The 13,437-nt window shown below is 41.0% G+C and overlaps 1 protein-coding gene and 1 long non-coding RNA gene across 4 annotated transcripts in view; one reads left to right on the top strand and one right to left on the bottom strand.

Annotated features, from left to right (window-relative positions):
• Window positions 1-5,496: 5,496 nt before the first annotated feature.
• LOC105016605 overlaps window positions 5,497-13,437 on the bottom strand; it is a 154,146-nt gene continuing 146,205 nt past the window's right edge. For all 3 annotated transcript variants that reach the window (XR_003777155.1, XR_002198002.2, XR_002198001.2), the window contains one exon: window positions 5,497-5,990. This is a non-coding gene — a long non-coding RNA (uncharacterized LOC105016605). The remainder of the gene's footprint in view (window positions 5,991-13,437) is intronic.
• Window positions 9,012-12,064, top strand: LOC105016609 (galectin-2-like). Its single transcript, XM_020054986.3, has 4 exons — window positions 9,012-10,467; window positions 10,793-10,872; window positions 11,103-11,274; window positions 11,574-12,064. The coding sequence occupies exons 1-4, from the start codon at window positions 10,453-10,455 to the stop codon at window positions 11,718-11,720; spliced, it is 414 nt and encodes a 137-aa protein (XP_019910545.1). The 5' UTR covers window positions 9,012-10,452; the 3' UTR covers window positions 11,721-12,064.

Genomic DNA, 13,437 nt, shown 5'->3' with positions numbered 1-13,437 from the left:
TTGAACCAGTGATAACTGTCACAGCCGAACAATTTGTTTCAGCTTTGGGGACTGGAAAAAACAGAGACCCTTTTGGAGGACTGGATAGACACTAGAGCATTTTGAGGTGATTAGGAGTTTAACTTTATTTTCTATTTTGTTAAGGGAATTTCACCACTTTAACGTAATAGCAATGTTAAGCTTGCCCATAACTGAGAAAACGCTGATTTCTGCAGGGGAAAATACTTTCGTTCTGGTCTCATTGGTTAGTTAGGGACACATTTAGAAAAATACAAGTCAAAGACGACTCTGAAAGGAGGAAGTTAAAACATTATGAAACTGTCAGAAGTTAAAATATAAAATGTTCAATTGATCATGCAGTTTTTTTGCTGGAAACATTTTCTCTCCATTTCGTGGCAGTGGCCGTGTACCATGAAATCCAAGACTAAACAGACTTAAGGAATCCTCCACAGAAGAAACCTGTGCTCCATGGTTTAATTTGCCACAGCATCCAGGACCCAAAATATCCAGCTTTTAATACAATATAAATGTTTTTGTTTTGTTTTCAATATTGTGTGTAAGGTTGCTGTTAATGTCTGTTCTCTAAATTTGTTTGTAATTTTTTTCAATACATACATTTGCTTGTTTAATATTGATGTTTGTTTTTTGACTTCCTTTGGCAATGTGAACACAGTTCCATTGAACTGAGACTGAGAAAGATAAAAAGAAAGAAGGAGGAAAAAAGACAGAGTTGAGAGCTGAGTTGTAAGTGTAGCACATTATTTAAATAATTACTATAGTCCAAGTTTTATTAAAGGAGAAAAGGAACCAGGCAAGCCTAGTTCAGCCGGCCCGCAAGTGAAGCCAGTGTAGCCTTCAATGGATTCAAACCTGGGTCTCCCACGTGTGGGACTGTGTCTTTAACCACAATGCCACGGGGCAATTGTTTTGGCTAGTGTCGGTATAGCATCTTGACATTAGATGATTTTGTAACGCATTAACATCATGTCAAGTTTGAATATGCCGCTAGACACCATTAAGCTTTGGCGTATTTTGAAAATCCACCAGAAATAGTTGCAATATAACCATAGTTTTATTTTAGGCTTACTATAACGTAGCTACTGAAGGTTGTAGGCAGCAAAGTTTTTGTCTACCACTACGTTATTTAACAAGGGGTTATCAGCCAGTTAGTCACTCAATAAGAGACATTCGCTCTTGACCGGCTCCGCTTACGCGGTACGGCAAAAGTGACAACCGTTATTCTTTTTTTTCAGGCACAATTTGTTTTGTCTTTTTAGATCCATTTGGGCTAGATTACAAATTATCTTAAAGCATATTATTTGTGCGGAATAATTTTTCTGATTTTCTATCATGGTAGGACCGTGTGACACACAGTAGGAGCAATGCTAAGCACTGGCGTGTCACTTCACACACCCCCCTGCTGTTATATTCAGTAATATCACGGTGCCATTCAGGAGATAGAAAACCAGCTCTTTCCTTTCATTCCCATGTGATTGACAGCAGCCTGATCTCCTGTACCGTATAGGAGCCATTTCAAATTGTTTCAGAGAGAGGGAGCGATCCAGTCCTTCAGAAGGTGTTTGGCGGGTGGGTATATCGGATAGTATAGCTCTGCTCTGCCCTGGGGGCCTCCACCATTAGCCATAGATGGATGAAAGCTAATTGTGTCAATTCTGACTCACTATCCTTGTTGAAAAGTCTGTGAGATGGATAATGAGAAGTAGAGACACAGTGATGAATGGAAACATGGAGACAGAGAGCAATACAGAAAGAGACTTGAGTTTTTGTCAAGTCTAACCCTCTACCCAACACCACCCAACCCTCTACCCTCTACCCAACACCAACCAACCCTATACCCATCACCACCTTACCCTCTACCCAACACCACTCAACCCTCTACCCAACACCACCCAACCCTATACCCTCTACCCAACACCAACCAACCCTATACCCATCACCACCTTACCCTCTACCCAACACCAACCAACCCTATACACATCACCACCTTACCCTCTACCCAACACCACCCAACCCTCTACCCTCTACCCAACACCAACCAACCCTATACAAATCATCACCTTACCCTCTACCCATCAACACCTACTGCTGAAGAGTGCAATGACTCCCACTGGTCTGTAACAGTCATAATCCACCCTCTGCCTTGCTGGCAGCCCCCCCCCCCATACTGCATCCACAGACCCCCATCCCTGTGTGACATGTCTCCTTACCACCCAGATTAGTACAGTAGCTGGCTGTTCCTGATATAAAGTTAAGGTGAACTGCCAGACTCCTGGGACAACACCTGTACTTTAAAAAGGATCAGCTGTGAAAAGAAAAGCCTCCACAAAGCAAGAGAACCAGAAGAAACAGCACAAACAGTCGTATCAATCCTGCACATGGTTTAAACATACTCGGCACAAAATGGACGCACCTTCCCAGCAAGAGGACCCAAGGGCACCAGATGATCGTCTGTGGGCCAGATTTTAACCTCCCTTTGAGGTCGGCTGTCTGGTCATTAATTGTATAGAGACTGCAAGTGGCGTTTCAGGGAAGCACCTGCAATTCAAAAAAACCTACCCATTCTTTAAATATCACCCATTCCAAGGAGGGAAAGAGACAGAGAGAGAGAGAGAAATTATGGCGGCTAGAGAGTGGGAGAGATGAAGAAAGAGAGAGGGTGAGAAAGAGAGAGAGAGAGAAAGAGAGAGAGAAATATGACAGATAGAGAGTGGGAGAGATGAAGAGAATGAGAGCGGGTGAGAAAGAGAGAGAGAGAAAGAGAGAGAGAGAACAAGATAGAATGGCACTGTGTTGTAGTTAGAAGATGAAGGTACCATTAAACCTATCCCTTGAGATACAACCTGTCTAATGTTTAGCCTGGAAGGCTTTAACATTGTGCAGCATAGTATAGACATATAGTATAGACATATAGTATAGACAGAGTATAGACATATAGTATAGACAGAGTATAGAGATATAGTATAGACATATAGTATAGACATATAGTATAGACAGAGTATAGACATATAGTATAGACATATAGTATAGACAGAGTATAGACATATAGTATAGACAGAGTATAGACATATAGTATAGACAGAGTATAGACATATAGTATAGACAGAGTATAGATACATAGCATAGACAGAGTATAGACACCAACTAAGCAGAAAAAAAAGTGTTTTGTTTATGTTGCGTTTGAATATGAAATGTCCAGAATATAGTACTTAAAATACTCAATACACTACATAGACAATAGATGTGGTAAAGATCTATATATACATTTTGTAGCTGTAGTGTTTGGATTTTGATGTCCGTTTTATAGTCTCACACAAAATTAATTGAGGAACACTACAGTCTTGAAGAAAAAAGCGCCTTGAAATAATATGTATTTAAAAAGAGAAATGCCTAAAATGGGACCACTAAATAACATATAGACCTAACAATAAATAAATGACTTTCACATTCTTCAATGGAATATTTTTCAATAAAAAGCTGCAACGCAATGCCAGTAGGATCTCTGTTATTCTGCTTATATGAGATGTTGTGGGTGCGGGCGTGAAATAATAATGGCCTGATTCAGTTTGACTCACTGTCCAACACGTTGGGGATTTTAAACATGCACCATAATTCCATCCTAACATTGTCAGTAGCTTATGAATTCTTTGAGGATTCTAAAGGCAGATTCTGATTCCATCCTCCAATGATGTTAAAAGCTGAGCAAGAAAGATATTCTATTCCACTGACACTGGTTGAAATATGACTAGAATTCGTTCTTTTCTCAAGCGTCTGATTCTCTAAAGCACACAAAGGCGATAGAGGCTCGTAACAGCTGATACTATACTTAATCAGAGGGATCTTATTCACTGCAATTGAGCCAGGGTTTTAGATCAATTCAATTAGCCATGTTTCATTTTGGAACTTAATTTGAACTTTGACATTGCCTTCTGAAAGTCTTAACAACTGTACAACTGCAATTTCACTTCACCCATTCACAATCTTTTCCATCAAGAAATAAAGGTATGAAACTGTTCAATACTTGAGTTTTTTGTCTATAATACTTTTTGGATGACCTTTGCTTCTCGGTGTGAAATAATATTAATAGAACGACAACAGACATAAAACTAGATGTGAAGTTAGAGATGGAGTGTAGTGAAATAGAAGCAACTGTAATTATCTGTAAGGTTGAAAGTATTTTACACAGAGAAATAACATTGATAATGACCTAGCAATCCACCATCATGCAGAATGAGGAATAAAGACATTATAAAAGACATGATTGATCTTTTATGCTAAATGTATTTCTAGTGTGCCAGCTGTTTCTTTGGGGGGGGGGGGGGGGGGGGGGGGGGTCTAACAATGTAAAGCACTTTGAAATGCCAGTGTGGATAAAATGTGTTACACAAATAAACTTGCCTGGCCTTACTGAATTATTGATACATAACAATGTAATAATATGTTATTATCCTGTTGCCTACTGTCTGCTGCCTACAGTATCCAGCTTTTGTCATGTGTATTGTACATTCCCCTCCATGTCAAGGGCCTGCTCAGTTTTTTCACTGAGGCTAAATAATTAAATGCTATGATTTTTACAATTACATTTAGAAGAGCGTTTGCCTGGGTTGGTGATGGTAGTGTTATCCTTCCTGGCTGGTCATTCGTCATGTACCGACTTCTAATATGTCTTCCTTGCTTACTGACTAGACTTCAATGAAATTTTGACAGGTAACATTTAAACCTCAAAGGGAACATCAGTGATTTTGTTTTAAGCTCTCTTGCTGATCATTAATTGCAAAGTGAATAAGATGTTCTAAGTCCTTCATGTTCCACTGAAATGCAAAGACAGTGTAGTAAATAACCCAGTAACAAAAGCATGCATGTGTTTCTTGCGGATTGATTGAACCTAATTCCCTCAACGGAATCAGCATAGAATCTAAGTTTCATGATATATATATATAAAATATATATATATATGTATATTAATATATGCACATATATATATTTTGTATTATGTATATAATGAACACTAATGTTCAGTCTGTCTCTGCACTGGAACATTTCCTCATATTTCTTTTCCTCTGAGGTTAATTACAATGTTTTGTTTTTACATTTTGAAATCAAGCAGAGTTGTTTTAACCACCTACATCTTGGATGTTGCTAGCTGACAAGACCCATGGTCACATCCCTGTGGTCACATCCCTGTGGTCACATCCCCGTGGTCACATCCCCGTGGTCACATCCCCGTGGTCACATCCCCGTGGTCACATCCCCGTGGTCACATCCCCGTGGTCACATCCCCGTGGTCACATCCCTGTGGTCACATCCCCGTGGTCACATCCCCGTGGTCACATCCCCGTGGTCACATCCCTGTGGTCACATCCCTGTGGTCACATCCCTGTGGTCACATCCCCATGGTCGCAGAATGTTCCATCCTAAAAATACCTTACAGAATCATGAAACAAATTCGTATTCAAATGACTTGACAATGCCCGAATATATATTTTGTAATTTAATTCAATGACAGATGGGGCCCGGAACACAGGCACGAGTCCCTGTTGACAGACCTGGAGGTGTTTATTAGCAGAAATGCAACTTGGTAGCGGTAAGGAGAATGAAAAGTTCACTGGTGCTGTAGCTCAACTCTCACTGCTTTAAGGGATCTGGGGTCTTGGGAGGCTAGGTTGTCTCTATCCATGGAAAACCAAGAGCAAGAAATAGTCCAAACAACAGTACGTTTCAGTCTCCAGTGTTACTGATCTGTAGGACAGTTGTTATTTTCTTTATCGTGTCAGGAGCATTCTTCAGTTATCCACCAGAGAGTTCTGCCTTGGTCTACCTGGTCAACCCTCTTAATGTACCAGACAGTTGATTTTTGGCATGCCTAACGTTTGCTGAACCCATTTATTCTAATTCGTCAACGTCATGATGGCCGGCCAGACTTTGTAGTTGACACTTCTTTGGTCCTCACCTTCTCAGACACCAGCAACAGCCTGCCAAAGCAAAGCAAAGAATCAAGACAAGACACTGACAGCTCTGTTGAGCATACACTCTGCAAAGAAACACACCAAATAAAACGAAACAGTTGGGAAGCCAGTATTGGCCAAGTACTTATAGCACCCTAAGGTCATAGGATTATTTCAAATAAATCACTTGGTTTTTTTCCTGTAGCGTTGAAATTAGTTGCAATGAAAATAAACAGCTTTAGATATGTGCGCTCCAATTTACATAATGTAAACAAGCCCATTTCATCACTGAATAGATCTGGAGAGCAATTCCTTTTCACATAATAAAACTGAATTCCCATGTTTTCCCTCAGAACATGTTTGGCTTCACTCCTGGGCTAATATAAAAAAAAAAAACATTTATATTGTAGACCAAGTAACCCTCCTGGGGACATAAACTAAAGCAATAAACTAAAAGACACATTTACTATCCAACTATCTGCGGGTCTTTTGAATATTTAGGTACCACTATTTATCCTTCTCAAATTAAGAAAAACAAACAGCCAAGAGGAGTTATTCAAACAGGGAAAGGAAAAAACTGTTAATTAAAGTAACGTTCTAGGCCAATATTCATAAGTGTCTCAAAGAAGTAATGCTGTTCCACCTTTGTCAGTGGAATCAATTCAGTATTATCTGGCTAAAAGGATCCAGGAGCAGCGCTTCAAATCTTAGATGCTTTCTAAGTATCAGTGCCTGGTCTTGTACGAACCGAAGAGGCGTTTTGCTGGTGGATGGGAGGGGGAAAGAGGAAAGGTGCAGGGTGGAGGAGAGGACGAATCGAAGAAAGAAAACAGGCGGGATCCGCAATAGAAACAAAACAATAACACTGAAACAAACGCACAGAATAGTCCACTCATGAGGGACAGAGAGACACGCTTTTCAGCAGTCGCCGATAAAGTTTGATGTTGTTACCCGGCAGGAAGTCGTCCTGGGCTGCCAAGCAAACTGCACCGCAGAACCTGAGCTGACAACGCAGCGAAGCGGCTCTGGGTACTGTGATGGATGCCTCTAGACAACAGTTACATAGATATGTGCTGCACTAGACTGGGAACGCTGATGCAAAGAGTTCTCATTTGGTTCACACCTTGGAAACGTCCTGGTGGGATTGTCAAAGGACTGACAACAGTCAGGTGAACTAAGAAAGTTTACTAAACCACACTTTTTAAATGGGAAAATTAGTAACATTAACTTTTTTATTTAATGTTATTTATAATTTATAGAATTGAAAGAATTTGACACCGTTTTCACTCTTTGTACTGTGTGAAAAACAATCCCAAAAAATATCATTTATTCATGGACCGTGCTTATTCTCTAAAGAATTACATTGAATATTTTCTGCTAATTTTCTGCTTTAGACTCCGCTCCTCAGAGGTGCAATCAAGCGTGGCTAATTACGTTCATGCTAAAGTAGGTTTGATGTACAAGGTACTGTATGCTATGCAAGTAACACGTAATGCAAATTTAACCCGAGATCGTAAAAAATGCGTTGACACAAGCACATAGCTGATGTTATTTTTTGGTTTAATTTGCAAATTCATTACCAAGTCACCTATTCCCAGAGCGGTACTGGCTGAAATGTGAATGAGGCACTTCGTTAAATTCTAAAAACATTTTTTACGCAGTGGTGCATGATTTAACTGAATGTAATCCCTGATGAATTTGATCAGAACGCATTTGCTACATGCTACTACAAAATCATAATTTATTTGATGTTACAACAGGGTTTTAGGACATTAAAATATACATTGCAGTTGAATCTACAGTAATAATAAAAATACTAATAAATCATGAAGGCTTTGCAATCAGTGACACCAGTGAAACAGTAAAGATGAACAGGTAACTGGTGCATGACAATGTAAAGCCGGGCCACTACATCTCCCATACTCTCTCTCTCTCTTTGCCTCTCCCCATGTCTCTCCCTGTATTGCTCATCATCTATATCTCTGTCAGTCAGTCAGCAGTTGTCAAGGAGGCAATTATTTGCTTGTACAGATACCCAGAAAGAGCAAGCAACAACAGGAAATTAAAATTGGATGGTTTGGCGGGTGGGTGGCTAGGTGGTTGGGTCAGTCGTCTGATTGGAGGGTTGGTTGGGTGGGCGGGTCTGTCGTCTGATGGGAGTGTTGGCTGGGTGGGTCAGCAGTTGTCTGATTGGAGGGTTGGCTGGATGGGTGGGTCAGGACAACAACCTCTCTCTCAACGTCTGGAAGACTATGGAGATGATCGTGGACTTCAGGAAGCGGCAGAGAGGTGGTCATGCCCCCACACACGTCCATGGAGCTGAAGTGGAGAGTCTCCGACTTACAGTCACTCAGTGTGTTCAACAAAGATGACCTCACCTGGTCCAGGAAAGCAGACTCAGGAGTGAAAACTTCCCAAAAGCAACTATAGTTCCTGAGGAGACTCAAGAAGTTAAGCATGCCTGCAAAAACCCATCCTCTCAGGCTGCATTACTGCCTGGTACAGCAGCTGCTGCGCTGTTGATCGCATGGCCCTCCAGAGGGTGGTGTCTGCAGAATGTGACATCGGCAGCCGTCTACCCTCCGTGCCAGCCATCTACCATACACGGCGCCTCAGGAAAGCCCGGATCATTCATTACTGTCACCCGGGCTATGGTCAGTTCACACTGCTGCCGTGTGGTAGATGGTACTGGAGCATCAGGGTACGCACTTCAAGACTCATACTTTTTTTTTTTCCTCAGGCCACAAGGCATGAACATTTCAAATGCTCTAATATTTTTCTATGTACATTCAATGTACATTATAATATTTTAGGCATATTACATATATTCATAATATATATTATTTCTACCCATATTGTTCATATGCCCCATTCTACACTCATTAAAATTGCTGTTAGTTTACGTTATTATGTACATTTTTGCTATAGTTTTGCTTGATATATTTTCTCTTAGTGTGAAGATGTAGTGTGTTATGTCACAAGAATTTCATTGTTCAGAATGACACTATGTTATTCGATGCATTGGATAAATTAAAGGGTGGGTGGGTGGGTCAATTCCATGAAGCTGATGCTCTTGGCCACTGGACATGCCTGTCTCTTATTGGTGTTAGCACCTGCGCCTCTATGCACATTTTTTTTTTTTTTACCTTTATTTTACCTTGCAAGTCAACTAAGAACAACTTCCCAAATAAAATAACGGCCTGGCTGGAGTGAAAAGGCCTCCTGTAGAGAAGGAGTGTTGGGATTAGATAAAAAGAGACAACACAGACAGAAGACACAGACAGCACACACAGAGAACAGACACAGACAACAGACACATACAAACAGCACAGGAACCAAAATACATTAAAACTAACCACAAAAAGAGACGCCTCTAAACTATAACAGAAAGACACAGGCAACTCAGCCGGACAACAACACATGCAAAACACTGGAAGAGGACAATATAAAACTATACAGTAGGTCAACAACACATGCAAAACACGGACCTGGAAGAGGACAAGATAAAACTATACAGTAGGACAACAACACGTTTCTAACATGTAGATAAAGTCAACAACAGGACAACCTGGCAGAAACACAGTGAACAGGTGTCAGTAAATGTGTTAGGGTCTGTGTCTTCAGAAGTATCCATAAGGGCTAACTGTTTGTTGTAGTTGATTCCAGTAGATTCTAGGTGGGGCAAACTATAAGGAGGAAAGACCCAAAGAGGTGCATGTTTAGGTAATTTTAACTGGATGAGACTAAGATCTTGGACTGAATCAGGGTAAACTAAGCAGATTAGGCAAAGGACCGAACGATTACAGTGGTGAAAAGCTTTAACCTTTACAAAGAAATGAAGACTTGGCACTGTGAACATTGCTCTGTTGGGTTTGATTGAATCACAGTCCTGTTGTAACACGGTACAGGCCTGTCTGTGTGGAAAAGAGATGATGTCACTCAACAGATTTGCATTTAAATAGCTGATTGTTGATCAAACAGAGACTTTGACCACAGATCAGGGTTTTGGGTGTGAGTGACTGGATTGGTGAAGAACAGTAAAATACCTTCTTTAGTCCACTGTTTTTATTAAACAAGTGGCACAGGCAAGATCCTTTCTGGAAGAGGCTTGAACAGTGTTTGAGAGTCAGGTAAGACAGGAAAAGGTGAGCCAAAATGTTAGCATGCGATGGATTTGAAACCACCCCGACCGTGTAGTTTCTCCTTGAATCATCAAGGTGGTCAAACATCTCTGAATTTAATCATTAGCATGTAAGGCTTGTCACGCTTATCAACAAGTAATCTTGGTTAACCCAGAAATAGTCTTGCATCATCTGGTCAGATGCTCCTCAAGAAATTGATTTGTCAGTGGTGGGGCCGTAGACATAAAAGGAGAGTTTAAACTCAACACCATACCGTCTCTAGAGTACCTCAGAAAACAGGCCTCACTTGTCTCATCCAATCCCATCCAACTCCAGGCTGCAACTCAAACAAGACAGATTCACACAACATGCCCTCCCCAATGGTAAGTCTCCTTTAGTTTAATGCTTGTGCGGATGCTTTTATTGACACAGCTACATATCCTATAAGCTTTGAAATGTACAAGTTCACTACAAAGTCTCATCAAACTCTTTGTAGTAGACGTCTGTGTTGCTGGGTACCTTCGCTGACAGGATCAGACCCTCGACTGTGTTGAAAACATTGTCTGAGGGACTGTAAACTGTGATTTCAGTGAGGATCAAAAGCCGGGGATTAAATCGTTTGAAAAACATGAAGCAAACCGAACGTGACAATTTAAGAGACAATCCCGTTTTGACTTCTAATGAAAGATACTCGCTATTTCTGCCTAGGAGCTGGAACTGAAGAATGTGGAGCTGCATGCTGGCGATCGTGTCCAAGTGAAGGGGAAGATTATGCATGATGCAGAGAGGTTTGTACACTTTAGCTGGTTCATTTTGAAAACCACCGACTGACCCATCACATCAATTAAACAAACAGTTTGGTTCCACAACCTTCTGCTAAAAAAAAAAGGAAACTAACCAGATAACAATTCGGTATTGGTGTGGAGTGAACAAATGAAGGTTACAGGGAATTCCGACATTCCACTCATTAAGAATTGTGGAACGGTTTGTCATGTGATTTCCCATTGCACATACGCAGGTTCCAAATCGACCTTGGCTCTGACACCAACAACCTGGCTCTGCATTTCAACCCACGTTTTCCCAATGACACCGGCGAAGCAACGCTGGTGTGCAACTCAAAGGATGGCGGCTGCTGGGGTGCCGAGCAGCGAGAGAAACATCTGAACCTCCAGAGGGGCTCATTGGTCAAGGTGAGGGGAATGTCACGGCCAGAAGGTGGCCCCAGAATGGGCCATGGGGGGTGTCAGTCAACATATACACAAACACTGCATCGTGACAGTGCTTGTGTTATTGAGCAGGGACTGCTGGGTGGTCCTTCATTATGTCTCCTGGCCATGGAATGCTTGGGCTGCTCTGTGGGCTGTTACATCTGTACTGCTGATGTGTTGCGAATTGAATGGAGGCCCCGGGGACATTATGTGTATGTAAGAGCTAATGTGTTACAAATGGGTGAACAAATGGCTTCTTCTCTCTCCACCCACTTGTCAAGATCGTCCTGAAGCTGATGGGAGACATGTTTGAAGTGGAGTTGCCTGATGGAAAGGAGTTTCAGTTCCCCAACCGTCACGGCCTGGATGTCATTACCTATGTTCGGGTCCGAGGGGACTTCAAGTGCACCTGCTTTAAGATCTGTTAAGGAAGGCTGCGATGTTGATGTTGTGTAGCCTCGCTACAAGGGGACACCCGGCATTTTGAGATTTTCTTTAGACGTCCAGTAGATTGTGGAACCAAACAAAAGCAACGAGAGTGGGCGGAGCTACCTATCGTGGAGAACGTTTAACCAATGTATGTTCAGCCATTTTTCAACGGCCTTTATCAGAAATGGGATAGTGTCTGAAATATATCTTTTTTTAATTATAATGATCTCATTGTGTTATATATTTTTTCTTATGGACCGCGTAAGCGCTATGTTGAAATTGCAAAAATGTATTGTTTTTGGAAAAATACATGCCCATGTAGAATTTGATTCCAGCAACATGTTTAAATAAAGTATGGACAGGGGCATGTTTACCACTGTGTTGCATCACCTCTTCTTTTAACAATACTCTGTAAGCATTTGGGAACTGAGGGGCCCAATTGCTGCAGTTTTGTAAGCAAAATGTTTTCCCATTCTTGCATGATATAGGATTTCATCTGCTCAAAAGTTCAGGGTCTCGTTTGTCGTATTTTTCGTTTCATAATGTACCAAATGTTTTCAGCACCCAAACTCTTTTACTACGGAGCAATGCTGTTGTAATACGTGCAGAATGTTGTTTTACATTGTCTTGGTGAAATAAGCGATAACTTCCCGGAAAAATATTTATTCTGGAAGGCAGCATATTTTGCTCCAAAACCTGTATATATTGTTCACCCATGCCATGTGTCAACCATGACATGTGCACTAATGCACCCCCAAACGATCATGGATGCAGTTTTTTTTTATCAACTGTGCGATGATAACAAGATGGTCCCTCTCCTTTTTTTGTCCGGATGATGCGGTGTCCATGATTTCCAAAATGTATTTAAAATTTTGATTTGTCAGATCACAGGACAGTTTTCCACTTCGCCTCAGTCCTCCTTCAATGAGCTCTAGCTCAGAGGAGCTGTCAGCGGTTTTGGATCTTGTTTATATCTGGTTTCTTTGCATGGTAGAGTTTTAACTAGCATTTGTGGATGCAGCAACGTACTGTGTTCACAGACAATGGTTTTCAGAAGTTTGCCAAATGACCAAATTAGTTGTGTGATATCCCACCAGGTTTAGTTTTTTAGTATTACACAACTATTTGTTGCCTATGTCCTTTTTTGAAACGTGTTGCTGGCATCAAATTCAAAATGGTCATATATTTTTCAAGAAACAATAAAATGTCTCAGTTTCAACAGTGGATATGTTGTCTTTATACTATTGTCTATTGAGTATAGAGTTTAAATGATTTGTATATCATTGCATTCTGTTTTTATTTACATTTTACACAGAGTCCCAGCATTTTTGGAAAAGGGGTTATACACTCACCTAAAGGATTATTAGGAACACCTGTTCAATTTCTCATTAATGCAATTATCTAATCAAGCAATCACATGGCAGTTGCTTCAATGCATTTAGGGGTGTGGTCCTGGTCCAGACAATCTCCTGAACTCCAAACTGAATGTCAGAATGGGAAAAAAAGGTGATTCAAGCAATTTTGAGCGTGGCATGGTTGTTGGTGCCAGACGGGCCGGTCTGAGTATTTCACAATCTGCTCAGTTACTGGGATTTTCACGCACAACCATTTCTAGGGTTTACAAAGAATGGTGTGAAAAGGGAAAAACATCCAGTATGCGGCAGTCCTGTGGGCGAAAATGCCTTGTTGATGCTAGAGGTAGAGGAGAATGGGCCG

The sequence above is a fragment of the Esox lucius genome, chromosome 16, assembly GCF_011004845.1.
Source record: "Esox lucius isolate fEsoLuc1 chromosome 16, fEsoLuc1.pri, whole genome shotgun sequence".
Taxonomy (NCBI): Eukaryota; Metazoa; Chordata; class Actinopteri; order Esociformes; family Esocidae; genus Esox; species Esox lucius.
This window is presented reverse-complemented; position numbering and strand designations above follow the sequence as displayed.